At 43.2% G+C, this 21,157-nt stretch overlaps 1 protein-coding gene across 1 annotated transcript in view; it reads right to left on the reverse strand.

The window, feature by feature from the left end:
• LOC144824297 (von Willebrand factor D and EGF domain-containing protein-like) overlaps positions 1 to 21,157 on the reverse strand; it is an 899,901-nt gene that overhangs the window by 94,475 nt on the left and 784,269 nt on the right. The window contains exons 9-10 of the mRNA XM_078683422.1: positions 17,717 to 17,853; positions 4,898 to 5,059 (exon numbers count right to left, since the gene is read on the reverse strand). Of these exons, the coding sequence (XP_078539548.1) occupies positions 4,898 to 5,059; positions 17,717 to 17,853 (299 nt within the window). The remainder of the gene's footprint in view (positions 1 to 4,897; positions 5,060 to 17,716; positions 17,854 to 21,157) is intronic.

Raw genomic sequence — 21,157 nt, forward strand, 5'->3', positions numbered from 1 at the left:
TTGAGGGACATTGTCAAATGGTGGTAGTGAGGCAATCCATAGCCAACAAACATTGTCGCACAGGGACCCACCAGTGGTTAGGCCGGCTCTGAGTATGGATAGATTTCCTGTAGTATGTATTGCTTTTTCCAAATTTCTGGATATTTCTTGGTGTCTTGCACATGCCTTTTGAGCACATACCCAAATCGGTACGTGCCTCATGCATACAGCAAAACAGTTCCTCTTCTATTTTTAATTAATAGACATTCACCTTAACATTATCAAAAGGATGTCAGTATCACTTTCTTACTACACATCCAGATAATGTATTGGACTGTCTGGAAAAGAAATCTGTTTTTGAAGTTTTGACAAATTACTGACAATTGGATGTCTTAATATCTCATCAAACTTGCGTGATCCTTCTTGACCTCTTACCAGACAGGAACATATGCCTTGCATTCTCTGCTCCTACACAAGGCCTATTTTTGGTGGCTGCATGTAGTTCCATTTAGCCCATACTTCTAATCTGGACCCCTATCACACAACTGACATTTTCTTATGGGTGATTGAATAAGACATACTTTTTACGCAGATTCACAACTGACGTTTTATACACAACCCTGCTAAAGCAGCGTTTGAGCCTTTGTTGGAATAAATGACATTGCTTGCTTCCGATTGAGGTGGTAAGTGCAAATATCTACTTACAAAAAGTAAAATGCCATGGTTTGTTTATGTACAGGAGGGTGTCCCTTCCTGTACATAAAAAAACCTTTTTAAAAATGCAATTTTTATATCTTTCATGTGTGCTGCATGAAGCAGCACACATGAACGTTACAAAATGGCATTTTAGGATTGTTTATGTGCAGAAGGGACACCATTCTAAACATAACCAATCCTACCCTGCACACAGACACTCTGGTGCAAGGGTGCCTACGGTGGCACTAAGTTGTGAAACGTAGCGTCATCGGAGGTGGAAATGGAAGGCTGCACCAAATTCTAGTAAATATGGTGCAGCCTTGCATTTCCAAGGTGGTGGAGCGTGTCATTAAGCCAAGGAGGCTAACAACACGCTCTCCCACTTCGTCGTACATATGGCACAAAGTGATTTAACATACGCAAAACTTCAGGTGCTATTTTCTGAGGACCTGCAACTGCTAAAACATTTTTGAAATCTATTAACCCCAATTAGCCCAATTAATGATTCAGAAAAATGTTGTTGAATCATTAAATGGATTGAGGAAACAATAATGAATCTGTATTTGGAAAGATTTTTTTAGGGCTTCACTCTAAATACTGATTCCTGATGTGTGTATGAATGTTTAGCGACTGAACCCTGTTTGCAAAACATTAATATTTAACTCCCAAATCAAAGGAGGTGGCAACCATCGGGGGACCCGGCAGACATGAATAACTATTGCCCAATATCCAACATCCCCAACTTGGCTAAACTGCTGGAAAAGAGTGTTCACACATAGCTTAGCAACCATGTAGACCACTTACACCTGCTTGATCAATTCCAATCAGGTTTCCGTTCAGGGCACAGTACTGAATCAACCATGCCCCACATAATAGATGATGCATTAGAAATCCTGAACCAAAACGAAGCCTGTGTACTAATCCTGCTTGACCTATCCTCGGTGTTTGACACAGTCAAACACAACAACTTACTAGATCTCCTGAAACATAGAATGGGACTATCTGGATCGGTCCTAAACTGATTAATCTCCTTCCTTCAAAATAGAACACAAAGACTCAAGGTCAATCAATCCTTAACCAAACCCACCCCAGTCACCTTAGGAGCACCAGAGGGTTCATCCCTCTCCCCTACACTTTTCAACCTGTTTATGGAACCCCTTACCAAATTTCTCAGCTCCTCGATTGTCCACTATCACATGTGTGCAGACGACACACAACTCTACATAAAGATTCATTCACTTAAGGACATCAAATCTCTCAATTCAATGCTCCAAAACACGCAGACCTGGTTGACTAAACACCATTTAAAACTAAACACCCTCAGAACCAAATTCCTCCTAATCGCCCCCCCCAGCCAATAAACCATCATCCTCGAGTGGATGAGGTACCTAACCGTACTTAATGGTCAACCTCTCATCATTGACTCAGCGAAATCGCTGGGAATAACTTTGGACAATAAACTAAATAATCAGAAACACATCAGCGCTTCGACAAAAGGAGCACATTTCCAGATGAACACCCGGAGAAGACTGAAACCCTTGCTGCTTGCAAATGACTTCAAACAGGCGGTTCACGCTCCAGTAATTCCTGGAGTGGAGTATGAGAGTGTCTCTCTCTGTGGCCTTCCCAGATCGACGACAGCCCCTCTAAGAGCCTCAATCAGCGCATCTGCAAGACTCATCCCAGGCTCCGAAAGAAACTGTCACATCTCCCCTAACCTTCGTGCCCTCAATTGGCTACCTTTTGAGGCCAGAATTCATCTGAAAATCGATTGCATGACGCAAAAGGCATTACATCACAAAATCCTGAGATATCTAGCTGCGAAAATTAGTGCTATCGGGGGTAACAGAACACCAGGAGCTCCTATAATCTTCTACTGAAACTACAACAATTCACCAAGAAGAAAACATACAACTCAACCTCCTCAGGAATGGCTCCCAGGATTTGGAATGCCTTGCCCCAGAAATAAGACAGAACCCTTCTATGGAATTTTTCAAAAAAGAAATGAAATCGATTCTCTTCGCTAAATTCACTGGAACTTTTTATACATCTGTGTATATATTTGCTACTCTGTAATAGTTACGACTGTTGTATTAGTCTAACCTATATTATTTTTATGCATGTATATTTGCCCTGTAAAGAGCTCTGATACCCGCAAGGGTCTTGTTGCGCTATACAAAACCTTCAAAATAAATAAATAAATAAACCCATTTGCAAAAAAGGAAGGAGTTTCCCAAGAGGCCCCTTCCACTTTGTATATGCTGGCAAAAACAATCTTCAAGGATAATGTCGGTCCATGTTTGCATAAATTTGGCTTTTTTTTAAAAAATGCATCATATTTGCTTTTAAGGAAAGTGGGCTGCATTTGAAAAATACAAGTTTCCTTAATTTAAAACCTACCACGGACATGATGATCTACTGACCTAAATCATAGTGGGTTTCAATTTGAGACATACCTCAAGAATATTGATGATGTAGTCTGAATTATGAACCCACCTATTAGTAACTAGGTCAGTTTAGAAAATCAACTACAATTTGGTGAAAGTTGATGTGCAATTTGCAACCACTTTCTGCCTAATCCATTCTTTGTACACGATGCCTGCAGTTACTTGGTAGCTGTCAGTCATCAAACATCGGCACGTGGTCTCCTAAGCATAGTAGGATCTCAAGAGAGTAGCCTACATATGTCACTGGTAAGAACTTGTTGGACTGTCTCTTAAAATTGTATTCTGACTTTTTGCTCACTACAGCCTACAATATGTTTGTGCACTTTTCTTTCTTTATATATCAATATTTGTATTTTGCTTTAGGTACAAACAACAAAATGAGCAGAAACGTGCACCCAGAACAGTAAAATAACCAGGGCTCTAGAGCAGCAGCACAGTGTCAGCATACAAAAAATTTCACAGCAAGTGATAGTGACTTATCTATAGGATAGGTAGGTCCTCTCTATATACTTTCATTGGTACTCTGCGCTATTAGTTTATTGGCAAGGGTTTACCTGGCACTGATGAATGCCATAGACAACTCAACTCAAATAATTGGGCAGAAAAATGTTGGCAAGTTCAGTCAGTAGCACGTAATGGCCATAGTAACCACATATGTCCCCTGACAACAACCTACGATACCACCAAATTAAAGGATACTTTGTGGATTATCGTAAGTATTTTTTACACTTTGAAATGGATCCAAGTTTTATCCCGAGATAAATAAGTAATTTCTAAGAACTCTCTCAGGCCAGCACCACCATGAGTGGTCTGCAGAGAACTGGGAACCGAAACCGGCCCTGGCAAAGTGCTCGGCCGCCCCCCCCCCCGGGGGGTTGGGGGGTGCGACCGCGCTCTTTGCTGGGGCCGGTTTTTGGCCAATTTTGTTACAGTGCCTTTTTTGCAGCTATGCTGCAAAAAACGACCCTGTAACAAAACCGGCCCCCTGGGGTCCAAAACCGGCCCCCACCCTCGCGGCCGACCGGGGGATTGCCTGGTGCCTGCAACGGCCAGTCCGGGCCTGGTGGTCTGCCCTGGTAGTACCACCTTACCAGGGTGTGATGAAGTGGCAAATAATGATATACAAAAGAGGTACTATGGGCTTTTGGCAAGATCCAGCATATGCGCCACAGTTATGAGAAAAACAAGTAATATGCTGTTCCTAATTGTTTAAAAACTGAGTCAGTTAAAGGGATCTAGAAGTGCTCGACTATGAATGAATTAGAAGTGGAAATCCATTTTATTTGAATGTAGGGCCCTCACACACCCAGATGAATGAATGAATGAATGAATGAATGAATGAAAACAGTCTTATAATGCGCGACTTAGCCCAACGGGCATCAAGGAGCCAGATGGGTGTCATGCTTCAGTAATTCTTCTTTTTGTAATCATGATTGTTTTTGTGAATCAGCCTCTTAGTGTTTACTCCCTTGCGTGTCTTTACCTACTTTCCATAATAAGAATGCTGATTTTGTTTCATACATTACAGACTTTTGTGAAACGTCTGTTTAGATATTGGTTGTCGGAGACTTCTGTGAAGAGGTTGAAGATGTCAGTCCTCTTCCTAGCTCAGTGCCTCAAACAGCCATTAGATCCTGTAAGAAAGGGGAGACAAGCTACATATATGCACGTTTAATTATGTTTGGATACGTTCCAGTCGTAATTATCTTCACTACAGAACTAAATATTCTCTAGCAAGACAAAATTAAAATATATTTAAAGCAGCAGAATCTTACTTTCACACTCCATCTTGCAAATGGCAGGTTATCCGTGAGGAAACCACTTGGTTCAGCATCTGTCCGATTAGCAAAAGGAAACGTGCAGTCAACAACTTCAGAACTCAGATAAATTCCTGCAGAAGTCTCTCTCTCTCTTGGCAGCCAGTCACGACCATCATACTGTTCAAAATCAAAACGAAAGGAAAAAGGCACATGAACAAGAATTGTCTATCCTCCTGTCTGACTTTATTATGTTCCAGAGAGAATGAATACAGATAAAAATAAATTGCCCTGAGTTTCACAAACTCATGTTCAACGCACCAATCAATTTAACAAATATCCATGGAATTTCTATCTAGATCCTCACATGTTTTGTTAGGACAATGCATATGAAGTACAATTAATGTCTTCCTTCTAATGCGATAAACATTGCAATTTTTTTTAAATTATGCAACTTTTTTGAAGGACAGAAGGGAACCAGAGACTGAGGGGCATATTATCTACAATCTGCGATAAATATTGCAAAACGCGTTTTGCGCGTTTTAAATTATCGCCCTCTAACGCTGAATTACTTCGCCGTGTTAGCGACGTATTAGCAACGCTCTGCTAACAGGCGAAGTACTGCGATAATCCTCATTAGCGTGTGAAATCCAGCGATGATTTCACAGCGCTAATGAAAAGCTTGATAATAGAGGAGTGTGTACTTAACCATGCAATCCACCTCCCATAGGTAATAATGGTAAGTCAGGTTTTATTCAGGCATTAGGATTACGCGTTAATGGGGGCTTAGCGCGCCTTTTCTCATTGCTACGCGGGTCCGAATTAGCATTGATAATACAGCGAAGTTGTGTTTGCGACGTATTTCAATGAAGTAATTGTAAGGATCGCCTACTTTGCATCTCATTAGCGTTGTATATTGCTAAGATCCGTAGCGTTAGAAAATCGGCTGCTAACATGCCCTGATGCATGTTAGCGCCGTCTTGTTAATAGTGAGAATATCGCCACTTTAGCGGGAAAAAGTGCCACTAAAGCAGCGATATTGCCCTTGATAATATGCCCCTGAAAGTGAGAAGAAAGCCGATTTGACAATATATATGCCTATACCGTTTGCCATGGTTAAACGATCAATTATCTTCTTTGTGATCCGCCTCTTTCTTTATGAATCCATGGAATTTAAAGAAGGTTAGAAAAACATATCAAACGAAGACCATTTGCTATAATGACATGTCAGAGGGAAGCATCTGATGTGGTCTGGTGCGTGCATATTTTCCAAAAGGTTACAAAGACAAGAGAGGTATTTGCTAATGGTTCAAAAACGTGTGCCATCTGCTTGCACATTTCAGCATTCCTGCTGGTTTCGACGTATGTCTGTAAAGCAATATCAATTGTGCAACAGTGCATGTTTTTAGATCTGGACTAAAGGCAGATTTAGCTGCCTCACCAGCCACATTTTTCCCCAAAACATTTAAAAGCATACATGCATATATAGAGGCTTTTAAACAACTTTCTTTCATCATATGTCTGTCAAATATTGCTCCCTTCTGAGGAAAATTGAATTTTGCCTTGTCATGTGTGCCTACGTGTTCCCCATCCTATGTAAAATGTGCATGATCGATATGCATATGTTCCCCCTATGACCGATTAAAGACGCAATTATAGTTGTGTCCAACGTTAGTATGCCAGTTTCCAGTCCCTGTGAAAACAACGAGTATTAGGCCTATGTTGCCAACGTTTTACATTGTGCACGTTAATTCATCGAATTGTCCCCGTCTCTAGGCCCCAAAAGGGCCCGGACACCAGATTCAAGCTCCAGTTTCCTAAACCCACTCCGAGGAGCGATGCAGCCCCCACCTGCATCCCTGACCCTTCGCTTACTTCCTGCCGCGCAGCGCGGTGCCCGGCCTGGCTCTGCCTGTCTGCCAAGAATATGTTATGCCTCTAGTTATCAGTTCAGCTCTCCATCTTCACATTCCTAAGCTAACGAACCGCATAAACATCTCCAGCTATAGTCTAGTCTTTCTGTCTCCATGCAAGTGAATTACTGTATTAATATCCATAGAAGATTCATAGCACATGCAATACATGTAGAATATATGCATGCACCAGCCTTAGTGTCCAGTAGCCTTTGCTCTGATAACTTTTAGATTCTATCAACATGTACTCCAAACACCAGATACCAGATATGCTATAGGTACATGTCGTCCTGACATCGCAGACTTTAGTCTCCTCTTCTAGCACAGAAGTCAGAGCCCCCCAGCTCTCCCCAGTTACTCGTCATGGCCCGTTTGCGCGCACCACTAGGTTAAAGGTTCCAGCTGCCCAGGTAGCCCCCTCCATGTATCCACCCATTTATGACACCTCTGTGACGTTCTCATCACATGTCTTCGTGCACGCCCTGTGCACGCCTTCTTTTTACGCCCATGTGTTCTTATCTTACGTTTGTCACTTGTTACGCCTACTGTATTCAATGCAATTGTAATGTTTTCCTATATATACTATGTAATGTCGATGAAACATTGCAGCTGCCATTCCATGGCATTCTATTTCAGGCTGTTCCGATCCTGTCCCTTCCCTTGTGCCTGATTAAAGCCTGTTCGACTCAGATACCCCGGATCCTGCCTCTTATTTATTGAGCTATCTGTTTATTGAATGCATAGAAAAATAGTACTGGTAATTAATTATTTATTTACCACATAATGGCGCCCGAATAGGGACGAGCCCCTTCCCCACGCGCCGGCGATGTAACGCAGGCCCCCTGACCCTTCTACAGCCGTGACAGAACCTCTACTGCGCACCGGCAGATATTTCTGCTCAAGTCTCCCTCAGGCCCACGGAGGAGACGGAGACTGCGGTCCGGCATCCAGACGAGGCGGTGAGGAATGCGTTTCTTCCCGACCAGAGCCCAAGCCGAGAGAGCAAGGTCCGAGGTATCCGGAGGCCCACCTGTAACCGAAGCCCGAAGTTCGAAGCGCATGCGTAGCAACCAGACGTCGTAGCAGTCCAGTCCAGTCCGAGGCCTTCAGTTTCTGCTTCCCGGTGAGTACCGTTGCGGGGGAAGTATCTAGACAGGTTCATTAGTTTGTCCCTGGTCCGATGGGTTTGGGTACACAGATCCAGTCCGAAGTATTCACCTAGGTGGATACGGTATGACGTGTCTCTTTATGAGACCGGTATGTTCTGTACTGTTTTAGCAGTGCATCAAGTAATTCTAGTAAGTCCGTTCTCGAGAAATTCAAGTATGTTTTCAGTGTATCAGGTAGTATTCTGTTCGAACTGTTATTAATGTATTTTTTTTATGTCGTGGTATGAGTGATTTGTTTGCCATTTCATTACTGTGATTATTGTGTATTGTGTTTAGTTCAAGTACGACTCGATTATGCCTCTGTTTTCGAAATTACGTCAGATAAAAACCAGAAAAGGGTTACTCGAAGAATCAGTTCCTGTCCCTCCTAGGGACAGTCCTGGACATTTTATGTATCACAAGCATGGCTTAGATGCCATATTATATCTAGACTTATGGGTGGATTATACAAAGAATCTTGAAGAGAAATATAGATGGCCTGTATCAGGTACATGGGATGCCGAGTGCATCATGCGAGTAGAAGAAGCATTATGGAAAAAGAAAGCCAGACAATCCCAGAAAGATGCCATAGAATTATGGCGTAAGGAATCCCATAAAAGAACCGAAAAAGAATTCAGAAAAGCAGAGTTAAGTAGGGAATCCTCAGAAAAAGCCCAAGAAAGGGAACTTCTAGAAGAAGGTGAACGAGTTAGAGCAGAACAGTCCGATAGACGGAGAAATGCCCTTATTAAAGGTATGTATCCTCTTCTTGCCGAGGGTTTGCCGAAGGCAACCCCGGAAGCACCCTGTAATTTACCACCACCATTGGTCCCGATTAAGCTACGTCATAAACCGACTGCAGCTGAAATTTTTCTTTCGTCCTATTTGGACGATACAGTCCCAGAATATGCAAATCGTATTCCGCCTGCTCCCCCTCAGCACCCTGTTAATAATGTAATTCCTGTTCCTCCAGCCACTGGTCCCGGGGACCACGTTAATGTGCCAGTACCCCCGGACCAGCCCACATTAGGTGTGCCCGTTTTGCCAGTCACTCTACCAGCACGTACAGTATTAACTGACGATTCCAGTTCAGGAGGAGCGGGGGGAGGTGCTCCTATCACCCCGCCTCAAGTAAGACGACTGACGCCGAGAGAAGCAGCGTTACAGCGTACGCCAAAAGTGGCAACATACGCAGACCTCAAGCGACATCTTACGGACTGCATATATGATTCAGTTCCAGGCGAAGATCACATGATATTATATTCAGTACGTTTAAGACGAGTTGCCAACTTTTTGGCCACCCTGCCTGACATGAAAGAACATCTAGACAGAATATATCATTTTATCCGAACAGGGGAGAATCCAGGAAGTATTCACGAAGCTATGGCACACAGGAAAGCCGAGATTCAAAGTATGATTTTACAGTTCTTGATTAACTGTTTAATAGGAGAACAAGATTATCCTGATAAAGACAAAGACGAGATGAAAGGTCTGACTAGGTGGAGTGACAATATAGCCGAGGGAAAACACAAGACGCAAGGTAGTATAGAAAGTATGTACAGGAAAATTCGTAAGGAAATTATAAGTATACACCAGAAGGAGGAAGCAAAAAGAGCAACCGAGAAAGAGAATGACTCTTCAAGTGAAGAGGTAGACAGCGAGAATCCCGCCAGAATAGCGTATGTAGGTAGAACTAGATTTTCCGACAGACATTCACGTCTAGATTACAAGAAAGTTTTTCCTCCTCCCGTACCAGAACAGTGTTCTCTTGAACAAGTATTCCAGGGCACCGATAAAAATTCTGAAACTACGAATAGGTTATAGTGATCTTAGTACCATGCATGAACAAGAACTAGCCCGATCAGCCGTTCGATGGACTAGTGATTCTGCCACGTTTCCAGATGAAATAGTGGCCCAAACGTTTCTGAAACTGCCGAGCAGCGTCTGGTGGGTATGTATATGATCCAGCACCTCATTACATTGTATGAGGATCAGCATTCTGATCCAGGTCCTTTACATGATGTACTGAACGAGTTACTCCTAAACAGATGGAAAGGTCTAGGTACCGATTTAATTAGTGTCATTTTAGAACAGCGCCACAAATACAGGACGTTCCTGAATCCACATTTTGTTCCTGTCCCACCCCCAGAAAGAAAATCATTCTACATAGACAGACAGAATCCGTTACGAGAAGTACATCCAGTTAAGGGAGAGGGGGGTGATTTAGAACGAGTATTTGTTTACACCCCTATCACGAAAATAGAACTTCTAGAAATGAAAAAGTTAATACCCTGTCACGATAAAGATCCAGCAGGGTTCCACCGTGAATTAAAAGACATGCTCCGTATGGGAGAATACACGTATCCTGATATCATCAAAATGTTAAAGGTCCTGTTGCCTGCGGGCATATATGAAAAACTCAAAGAAAAAGAATGGGAGGTGGGAGAGAAAAAGATAGATTGGACCGCATTAGAGACTGAAGATAACACACGAGTTCTAGGTACCGGTCTTGGGGATAAAGCTAAAGTATTGCCCGAGTTGTTAATACAAGTCTTGCCAAGATTACTAGCCACGAAAAAGGAAGACTGGGATGCCATCTCAGCCTGTAAACAGAAACAAGACGAAGACACTAGTGATTTTTATTCGAGATTTGAGAAATGTTTCATTATAAATAGTGGTCTGAAAACAAGTAGTGAATCGTATCCGCATCTTTTTGTCACCAAACTAGTTGAGAATTCTTTACCACAAGTTAAAAATCGAGTACTGAAAGTCGAAAGTACCTGGCAAGCTAATACTCCGTCACAAATGCTCCAGATGCTCCAGTATCACCAAAACAGAATTAGGGAAGAGCAGGAACATGAAAGGAGACGTATGAAAGACACGAAAATGAAAGTACTGGTTGCACAGTCTGTTCCACAAGACAGTCAGAAGAGGGGTCCGAATCAGACTAGTCATTCTACAGCTCCCGTTAAAGGGACATGCAATTACTGTAAACAGCCAGGTCATTATATAAACGAATGTGCAGTTCTGAAACACAACATAGCTACAGGTAAAACGAAAGAGAGACCACGTCCTCCTAGACAAGAACACGTTTCACAGAATTCTCAGCCACCGCAGAATGCACAACAGACAGTTACAGTACCGGAGCCTATAGCTGCCACACAACACGTTACACAGCAGATGTACCAGTATGCACAATCAGAATATCCGGACTATCAGCAGTATTCATGAAACAGCCTAGAGAGGGAGGTTGGCTTGCCTCTCATCGAGATTCCTGTAGATCAAGAGGGTCCCTATGTACATAGTCAAGTATTAGGGAAAGACAGAGAGTTTCTGATTGATACAGGGGCAAGTAGGACTACCATCAGTCATGACGAGGTTCCAGGGGCTCTGCTCTCAGGCTCTAGAAATGTTTCCCTTGGATTTTCAGGAAAGCCTATTGTTAATGAAATATCGAAACCAGTTTCCCTAGAAGTTGGTCCATTGTCCCGAACTACAGACTTGTTACTTACGAAATCATGTCCAGAAAATGTACTAGGCATCAAGACATTGAAAGAATTAGGAGCAGTTATATGCTGTTCCCCTGAAGGAGTGCGATTGTTTTTACGAGATTTTAAAGGTCATTATGTATTACGTGATTTTGATCCAAGATTATTGAATGTACCTCAGCATTTATGGGCGCAAGGTCCAACTGATGTAGGTTGTATGCACATTACACCCTATCGTGTTACTCTGAAGCAAGGGGTTGTATTACCACGAATCCGACAGTACAAATTGCCACCTGAGGCTGTAGCAGCCTTATCAAAAATTATTGACGAGCTCATTGCTCAAGGAGTGGTTGTAGAAACTGACTCCAATGTATGTAATTCTCCTATCATCCCGATTCTAAAACGTACTGATCCCAATGCACCTCCAGTTTATCGATTAGTGATTGACCTTCGAGAACTTAATAAATGTATCATACCCCAGTACCCTGTGGTTCCAGATATTTCTTCCCTATTGACAGCTATTGATTCCGAAGCAGAGTTCTTTACTGTTATTGATCTCAAGAACTCATTCTTTAGTGTCCCTATTCATCCAGACAGCCAGTTTCTTTTCGGATTCTGTTTAAATGGAAGAAGCTATAAATTTACACGAGCTCCTCAAGGTTTCACAGAAAGTCCTAGCATTTACAGTCAAGCACTTAAAAAACAACTAGACAATATTCACATGCCAACTGACACTGCCCTGCTCCAGTATGTCGATGATCTATTGATCACAGCCCGTTCTGAACGTGACTGCGAACGTGCGTCACTTACAGTTTTGTATTTCCTGGCCGAGATGGGGCACAAGGTGTCCCCTTCGAAACTGCAATTCTGTGTCCAGCAAGTGGTCTACCTTGGACACTTACTGTCCAAGAGGGGTAGGCAGTTGACACCAGACCGTATCCAGTTAATAGCACATCTTCCACAACCCAAGACTCAGAAGGAGGTACGAGCTTTTATCGGCCTCACTTCTTACTGCAGACAATGGATTCCTCAGTACGCATATCTAGCTAAACCACTGATACAGTTAACGACACAGGAGGCAGCCACATCGACTGTCCTCCCTTGGACCCAAGAACATACACTTGTTTTCAATGAGTTGAAGAAAGCTTTATGCCAAGCACCTGTTCTAGCAACACCAAACTACAGTAAGCCTTTTACACTTTTTGTCACTGAACGTGATGGTACTGCATTATCTGTTCTCACACAAGATCAAGCAGGACAATACAAGCCCTGTGCTTATTTTTCTAGCACATTAGATCCGGTGGCCCAGGCTCTGCCTGCGTGCCTCAAGTCTGTTGCAGCCACAGCTCTAGCTATCAGACAGAGTGATTCCATAGTGTTAGGACACTCCCTGACAGTACAAGTTCCACACTCCGTGGAAGTTCTTTTAAACCGAACACAGACTCAGCACTTGACAATTGCACGTTTAACAGGATATGAACTGACACTGTTTCAGCCACACATAGAAATCAGACGCTGCAACATTTTAAATCCAGCTACACTGTTACCCTCAGTTACTTCAAATCCTGCCACACATGACTGTGTGGAAGTTGTTAACACCATGACAAAGCCAAGACAAGACTTGACAGACATTGCATTACCTGATCCCGACCTGACACTTTATGTGGATGGTTCATGTATGAGGACAAGTACAGGAGAACTAGTAGCCGCGTATGCAGTGACTACTGAAACTGAAGTTATAGAAACACATCGTATTGACACCCTGTCCGCTCAAGCAGCAGAGCTCGTCGCTCTGACCCAAGCCTGCATACGAGCCAAGAACCTGAAAGTAAACATATACACAGATTCACGTTATGCATTCGGAGTCGTACACGACTTTGGAGTGCTCTGGCAAGAGAGAGGTTTCATGACTTCTCATGGAACCAAGATTCAGCATGGCCCCCTCATTCAAGCTCTGTTAGATGCAATACATTTACCGACAGCTATCGCTATCATGAAGTGCAAGGCACATACGAAAGTCACTGACATCATTTCCCAGGGTAACGACCTGGCAGATCGAACAGCCAAGCTTACAGCTCAGACTCCAGACCTTCCAGTTAACACGACACAGACAGACGTTCCAGATCAGACTACTTGTATGACAGTTAAGGACCCTACACAAGACGTACTAGATATACAGTCACATGCTACTCCCGATGAAATCAAGAAATGGTCTGAACAAGGAGGGGTCCAGACAGATCAAGGATGGTTGACGAAGGGAAAAGCCACATGGTTTCTCCCCGACTCTATGGTTCAAATCATTATTAACACCGCACATAGTCCAGCACACTTAGGAGAAAAAGCCATGTTAGACAGTATTCAGAACCTCTGGTTTAACAAGCATTTACGAGCAGCAGCCAAGCAGAAAGTGCGTACCTGCATGATCTGTTGTCAGTTCAATCCAGGTAAAGGTGTCCCGGTGGAACAAGGTGGATTCCATCCTCCTGACCACCCTTTTGAAGTCCTCCAGATGGATTATATTCAGATGGATCGATGTCGAGGTTTCAAGTATGTCCTCGTAGTTGTATGCGCTTTGTCCAGATGGACGGAAGCATATCCAGTCCCAGATTACACTGCCGCGACCACTGCCAGGCAGTTGGTTCGTGAGTATTTCCCCCGCTATGGTTTACCTAGGGTCGTGTATTCAGACAACGGCCAGCCATTCTCCTCTGAACTTATGAAACAAGTATCCCTTCTGTTAGGGTACCAGTGGAAGTTCCATTGTGTACGACATCCTGAAGCAGCTGGTCTCGTAGAGAGACATAATCAGACCCTGAAAATCCGCATTGCCAAGGTATGCGCAGAGAAAGGCGTAGATTGGATGGTAGCACTGCCAGTCGCCCTTTTTTTCATGAGAATGGTTGCTCACTCCCGTTCAGGTCTGTCCCCTTACGAGGTAGTTTTCGGTCGTCCCCCAAACATGTGGGGTACACCTAGACCACGTACAATTACGGATGTTGACAGTAATATGCTGACAGATTACCTGGCTTCCTTGATGTCTGCACTACTCTCTTGTCGTTCACAGGTCGCCGCTGCTTTTCCCGACAACACTCAAGTGAAACCGCACGAGGTCATACCAGGCGACCTCGTTTTGATTAGGAACTTTGATCGTTCAAGTCCGCTGGAGCCCCGTTGGAAAGAACCAAAGCTCGTTCTGATGACAACAAGGACTGCAATCAAGGTCGAGGGTCGCAAGGGCTGGTTGCATTCCAGTCACGTGAAGCGATTCCATGGACTCCGTCCAAAGACTTTTTTCAAAGACTGTCCCGTTCTCAAGGACTGCCCAGATACTGACTCTAAACTTCCCCTGTTAGAGAAAACTCCGCAGCAGGAGTATAAAGAAAAATTAAGGTCTAGTAAGTCAGCCAGTTTAATTGTCTAAGTCCCTCTCGGGTGAAACGGTTAGACAGGTTCCTGACATGTATGAGATAGACCCACGTAGTGAGAGAGTTAGTCAAAACTCTAAGAGAATACGTTATCGAAAGAATCTTCGAAGTCGATGCATTGTTACTCTATTAATTTTATTATTTCTGAGTCTTACGATTACAGGCACAAGTTATGTTTTACATATATATTTTCCTCCTATTGTTTCACATGTACATTTTTCCTCTAATGTTACAGTAGAGCACACATTTAGTGAACTGCCTCCTCACGAGTTATCCTACCGTCTTGCCATGCGCAATAATACTTTTATTCGAATGTTACACTATTCACACCAGACTAGCAATGCCACTAATTGTTGGGTGTGTGGTTGACTCCCCCCTTTCCAGACACCGAAGGGAATTCTGCCACTCTTTCCCTATCCATTTTCACACAATGGTTCGTGTGGAGCATGGTCCACGTTAACGTCATCCTCAAACGATATGTCCCTTCTAAATAGAACATGTTTCCCAGACAAGGAAGGTCTTTCCCATAGAACAGGGTTAGATCTAGAAAATGAAGTATATGATCTAGGTAATTATTCCTCGAATTTCATGGTTTTGAATGTTCAGTCCAAGACTACTCCAGATTTGCCTGCTATTACAGTTCTACCAGTGAAGGGCGAATTATGTGTCAGAAAGAATGGTTCAGTACATCTAGGACATAGTGATTGTACTACTGTGGTCAAGTATAGTGACAGTGGGAAATCTACTTTCAAAGCCTCACGTCATTCGTATTTTGTATGTGGTCAGACCGCATATGTACGTCTGCCCCTCGATTGGGATGGAACATGTTACATTGCCTTCCTACTGCCACCAGTTTTTCTAGCCCCATCCGATTATCACAGAAATACACATCTAGTACACGTCAGACATAGAAGGGAGATCGAGTCCCCAATTATCGATCAGACTGAAACTGCCTTAGAACAGTACCAAGATTTCAATAAAGGTTTCTTTTTCTTCATAGGTCCTGTCCAGAATAGTAAGTTAATACGTAGGTTAACCAGAACCCTTGAAGCAGTAGTGAATGAGACTACTTCCGCCCTAGGTAACTTAACTGAAGAACAATCTGCTATGAGATTTGTCGTGCTTCAAAATCGTCTCGTCCTTGACGTCATACTGGCCGATAGGGGCGGAGCTTGTAGAGTCATCGGATCTAGTTGCTGCATTTTCATTCCTAATAATGCACCGTCTGTTTATTCAGCTATAACCAGACTTCATAAAATTGCCCATCAGTTACACCAGAATCCAGGCACCTGGACATGGTCCGGTTGGCTCTGGAGTATAATATCTGCCTGGGGATGGAAAGTATTGTCATTCCTGGGTATAACAGTAATGATCATATTCAGTTGCTGTCTCTGTTTACAATGTGGCCCTGCGATTTGCGGCTTGTGTGCTACCTCTTGTATTCCTAGTCCTAAGTCCCGTTTCAAGACAATTCGAGACGAGCAAATGATGCTCCATGAACAGATAGATGGTATCATGAATATCGATGTTTCCTGATGGAAACGTAGGGCACAAGGAGGGAATGAGGAAAAATGAATTTTGCCTTGTCATGTGTGCCTACGTGTTCCCCATCCTATGTAAAATGTGCATGATCGATATGCATATGTTCCCCCTATGACCGATTAAAGACACAATTATAGTTGTGTCCAACGTTAGTATGCCAGTTTCCAGTCCCTGTGAAAACAACGAGTATTAGGCCTATGTTGCCAACATTTTACATTGTGCACGTTAATTCATCGAATTGTCCCCGTCTCTAGGCCCCAAAAGGGCCCGGACACCAGATTCAAGCTCCAGTTTCCTGAACCCACTCCGAGGAGCGATGCAGCCCCCACCTGCATCCCTGACCCTTCGCTTACTTCCTGCCGTGCAGCGCGGTGCCCGGCCTGGCTCTGCCTGTCTGCCAAGAATATGTTATGCCTCTAGTTATCAGTTCAGCTCTCCATCTTCACATTCCTAAGCTAACGAACCGCATACACATCTCCAGCTATAGTCTAGTCTTTCTGTCTCCATGCAAGTGAATTACTGTATTAATATCCATAGAAGATTCATAGCACATGCAATACATGTAGAATATATGCATGCACCAGCCTTAGTGTCCAGTAGCCTTTGCTCTGATAACTTTTAGATTCTATCAACATGTACTCCAAACACCAGATACCAGATATGCTATAGGTACATGTCGTCCTGACATCACAGACTTTAGTCTCCTCTTCTAGCACAGAAGTCAGAGCCCCCCAGCTCTCCCCAGTTACTCGTCATGGCCCGTTTGCGCGCACCACTAGGTTAAAGGTTCCAGCTGCCCAGGTAGCCCCCTCCATGTATCCACCCATTTATGACACCTCTGTGACGTTCTCATCACATGTCTTCGTGCACGCCCTGTGCACGCCTTCTTTTTACGCCCATGTGTTCTTATCTTACGTTTGTCACTTGTTACGCCTACTGTATTCAATGCAATTGTAATGTTTTCCTATATATACTATGTAATGTCGATGAAACATTGCAGCTGCCATTCCATGCCATTCTATTTCAGGCTGTTCCGATCCTGTCCCTTCCCTTGTGCCTGATTAAAGCCTGTTCGACTCAGATACCCCGGATCCTGCCTCTTATTTATTGAGCTATCTGTTTATTGAATGCATAGAAAAATAGTACCGGTAATTAATTATTTATTTACCACACTTCCATTACAGAATAAAGTATAAATCAATTAACCACGTCACTTCAGACATTGGATTACTTTCCTTTGAGTGACTGAATGTTACCCTGCTCATGCTTTTGATCTATTTAAACTGTTGCCAACGAAGTTGTGTGCACTTCCGATACTTACAATCAATCTCGTAAGCTCGCACTGAAGATCAGGGAAATCTCTGAATCCCAGGCCAAACACTCTGATGCTGTCACATTCGTAAACACGGATATCACACAAACCACTGTTCTCCAAATCTGTAATCTCTGGAGGGTATGCTAGAAGAAGAAACAATATGTATGAGAGTATGCCAGTTTCGAAATTAGGTACATTAATTCCTAAAACATCAATGGCTTTGGGCAAATTTTCATAAAATCATTAATTGGGAATAGAGACTGTTCACAAATGCCTTGCCATTTCTGAATTAACAGCAGAAGATCTTTGTTGACTAAGCTTCAAACCCTCCAGAACGCCGCCGCGCGCCTGGTGCTAGGCCTGCCCCCTAGGACCCCCTCTTTACCCTGCCTCGGACAGCTGCACTGGCTTCCAGTGCGCCAAAGAAGTCAGTATAAGATCCTTAGTCTTACACATACACTTCTTCATATAGGACCCTCTTACCTTGCGGAGAAATTGGTCAGGTACAAACCGTCCAGAACCCTAAGATCCAGCTCTAAGTCCCTCCTGGTACAGCCGAGGACCAGGACATCGAGAAATAGATGCAGAGCTTTTTCTTACATATCCCCCCAACTCTGGAACAAGCTACCTGCAAATCTACTGTCCCTGTCCAATCACCGGGCATTTCGTAGGGGCCTAAAAACATGGCTCTTTCCCAATTAATTTCTCCCCATGCCCCCTCTACACATGGTTGTCGTCTATTCCTCTGCTGCCAAGCGCCTTGAGACCTTTTGGTGATCTGTGCGCTATACAAGAGCTTATAACTATGACTATGCCTATGACTAAAGTTTTCACGCACAGGTGTTTGCTTATTATTATCAAACTGAGTGAAATGAATTATTATCTTGTTTCATTCTTGTCTTTTCTTTTAAAAACATGAAGGCTGGTTAACCTTTCACAGTATTAAATACAGAGGGGCATATTTATGGAAGGGGTTGTGTCGCGTTTGCACCACGCAACGCAATGTTGCAAGTGTGACACATGCCTAAAATGTCATTTCTGAAGCCACGGCGTGGACCTGACTGGCTTCATAAATTTGGAGTAAAGCAATGCAGCGCAAATCACTGCGTTGCATTACTATGCCCTGGGAAGGCATTCCATGAGCGTTGCGTGGGTGTTCCCACGCAACTGCTATGGTTTTTGACGCATTGCGAGACATACCAAAAGTGGTAGACCTGAGAATAGACCAAAACGATACGCCTTCTAAGGGGAGGTATAACCAGGCGAAATATCTTTATTTCTCCTTGTTACTTTCTCTTTCTATGTGTGCTGCATTCTGCATTCTTCAGCACACATAGAAAGAGGAATATGCTTCTTAGGACTGTTTTTGTTCAGGAAGGTCTTCCTTTCTGCAGATAAACAATCCTGCATATAACGCAGGCACTGTGGTGCAAGGGTGCCTGTGGTAGTGCTTAGCAGCCAAAACTGCACGAGCCCAGGGACGAAGGCAGGAATGCACCAAATTGTTTTAAATGCAGCGCAACCCCGCCCTGTGCTGCATGACATTTTGATAAATATGCTCCAGAGACCAAATTGTATAAATTGTATAAACCTTTCACTGGTACAGAAAACTTGCTCAACTTTATTTACATCAGCAATTCTTTTGAAAAGGGCAAACAGTAGAAAAATGGAGGCTGTGTACTGTGAGCCACATTATAAATCATAAAGTTCACATATTTCAGTAAACAATTTAGACTTTATGTTGAAGATTTATCAAACAAAATAATCCACTCCCTGAATAATGTAATAAATGAGGAAAATGTTTTACACTGTTTAATTTTCAGTGGAAACTGTATTGAATTTACCCATTTGTGCCTGAAAGCAACATCTGTTTTCTCAAAATCCATTTCCTAACATGTATATTTGTAAAGTGCACATTCACCCAGAAGGGTATCTTGGTGCTGTATAATAGACCCAGCTTAATCCCAGCCACTATTAGACAATTAGCAGTTAGTGCAAATGGATTTGCATAATAATTCAGAGAAAGGTTTCTGTAATAATGAGTGAAATTGTACATATCATGAACAGGTTGAAAATGTTGTTCTATTATTGATTAATCTTGCAACAAAACTGTTAGCCTTTGGGTGGTTTAGGACTCGGTTTACTTTACCACTGCTAACCAGTGCTAAAATGCATGAGGTCTCTCCCCTCAACAAGGTAAAATTGGCTTATACCTGATTAGATTATTTGATTTACTTATAAGTCCCTTGTTAGTATGACATATACCCAGGGACTGTAAATTTAAATGCTATTGGTATGCCATATAGCTATGGCCTGCAAATTAAATGCCTATTAGTTGACCTGCAACGCTCATTGTGTCACCCACTTAAGTAGCCCCTTAAACCATGTACAAGGCCTGTCATTGCAGCCTGAATGCAGTTTTAAACTCTCAATTCGACCTGGTACTATAACTTCCTTGCCAAGCCCTAAACGCACCTTTTATTGCATAAATATCACCCCTCAGGTAGATTCTAGGTATCCCATAGGGCAGGGTACATTGTAATTAAAATGTTGGACATATACTTTTAAGTTTTACATGCCCTGGTAGCGAAAAACCTTTAAACTAATTTCTCACTACTGTAAGACCTACTTCTCACATAGGATAACATTTGGTTGCCTTCTTACATTTAATAAGTGCTATCTTTTGTTTGAGAAATGGAGACTTTTCATGTGTGGTGTCTGAGAAATTGCAGTTAAAAACCCTCTCTATTGGTAAAGATGGATTTTAAGTTACATATTTGGAAATGCCACTTCGAGAAAGTTGGCATTTTCTTGCCCTATTTGACACCTGCAGCCTGCTCCCGTGTCAAAAGTATGAGTGTAGCTGACAATTAGAATTTGTTTATTCTTCCCAGACAACCACACAATAGAGGGGGTAGGTGTCCATGGGTGTGCCATCAACTGGCAAGATGGTGGGGCGGAGCATGTCTCAGCCCCACTTGCAACTGAATGGGCTGTGCTGTGCCTTCACACAATGGCATGCCACCCCTGCATTGTTCATGCAACCAGCTTGGAGCCAGGGCAGGGGTGTCAGGAAACTTCAAACACTTCAAAAGGAATTCTCTAGAAACTTCTTCGACTTCAAAGAAGGCAATATGTATAAAGAGGGGACCCTCAGACCCACTCTTCAGTACACTCCTGAACCTGTGGATGATACATGAAAAGGACTGCTGTGCTGCTTTGCTGTAAGAAGGGCTGCCACTCTGCTAACATGCTGCTCAGTAGCCTGTTGCCCAGCTTGCTGAGAAGGAAGTCCAGACCTCCAGCCTTAATACCAGGTTGAAGTGAATTCAAGAGTCAGTAGACTGATCAGAGGCTCCGTACAGCTGCCCAGTTTACCTGCTGCCTGGACCTCCCTGAGCGCTGCTGGACTCTGCTGTAGTGACTTCCAGACTCCCAATAGGTACT

The sequence above is a fragment of the Lissotriton helveticus genome, chromosome 3_1 (genome assembly GCF_964261635.1).
Source record: "Lissotriton helveticus chromosome 3_1, aLisHel1.1, whole genome shotgun sequence".
NCBI lineage: Eukaryota > Metazoa > Chordata > Amphibia > Caudata > Salamandridae > Lissotriton > Lissotriton helveticus.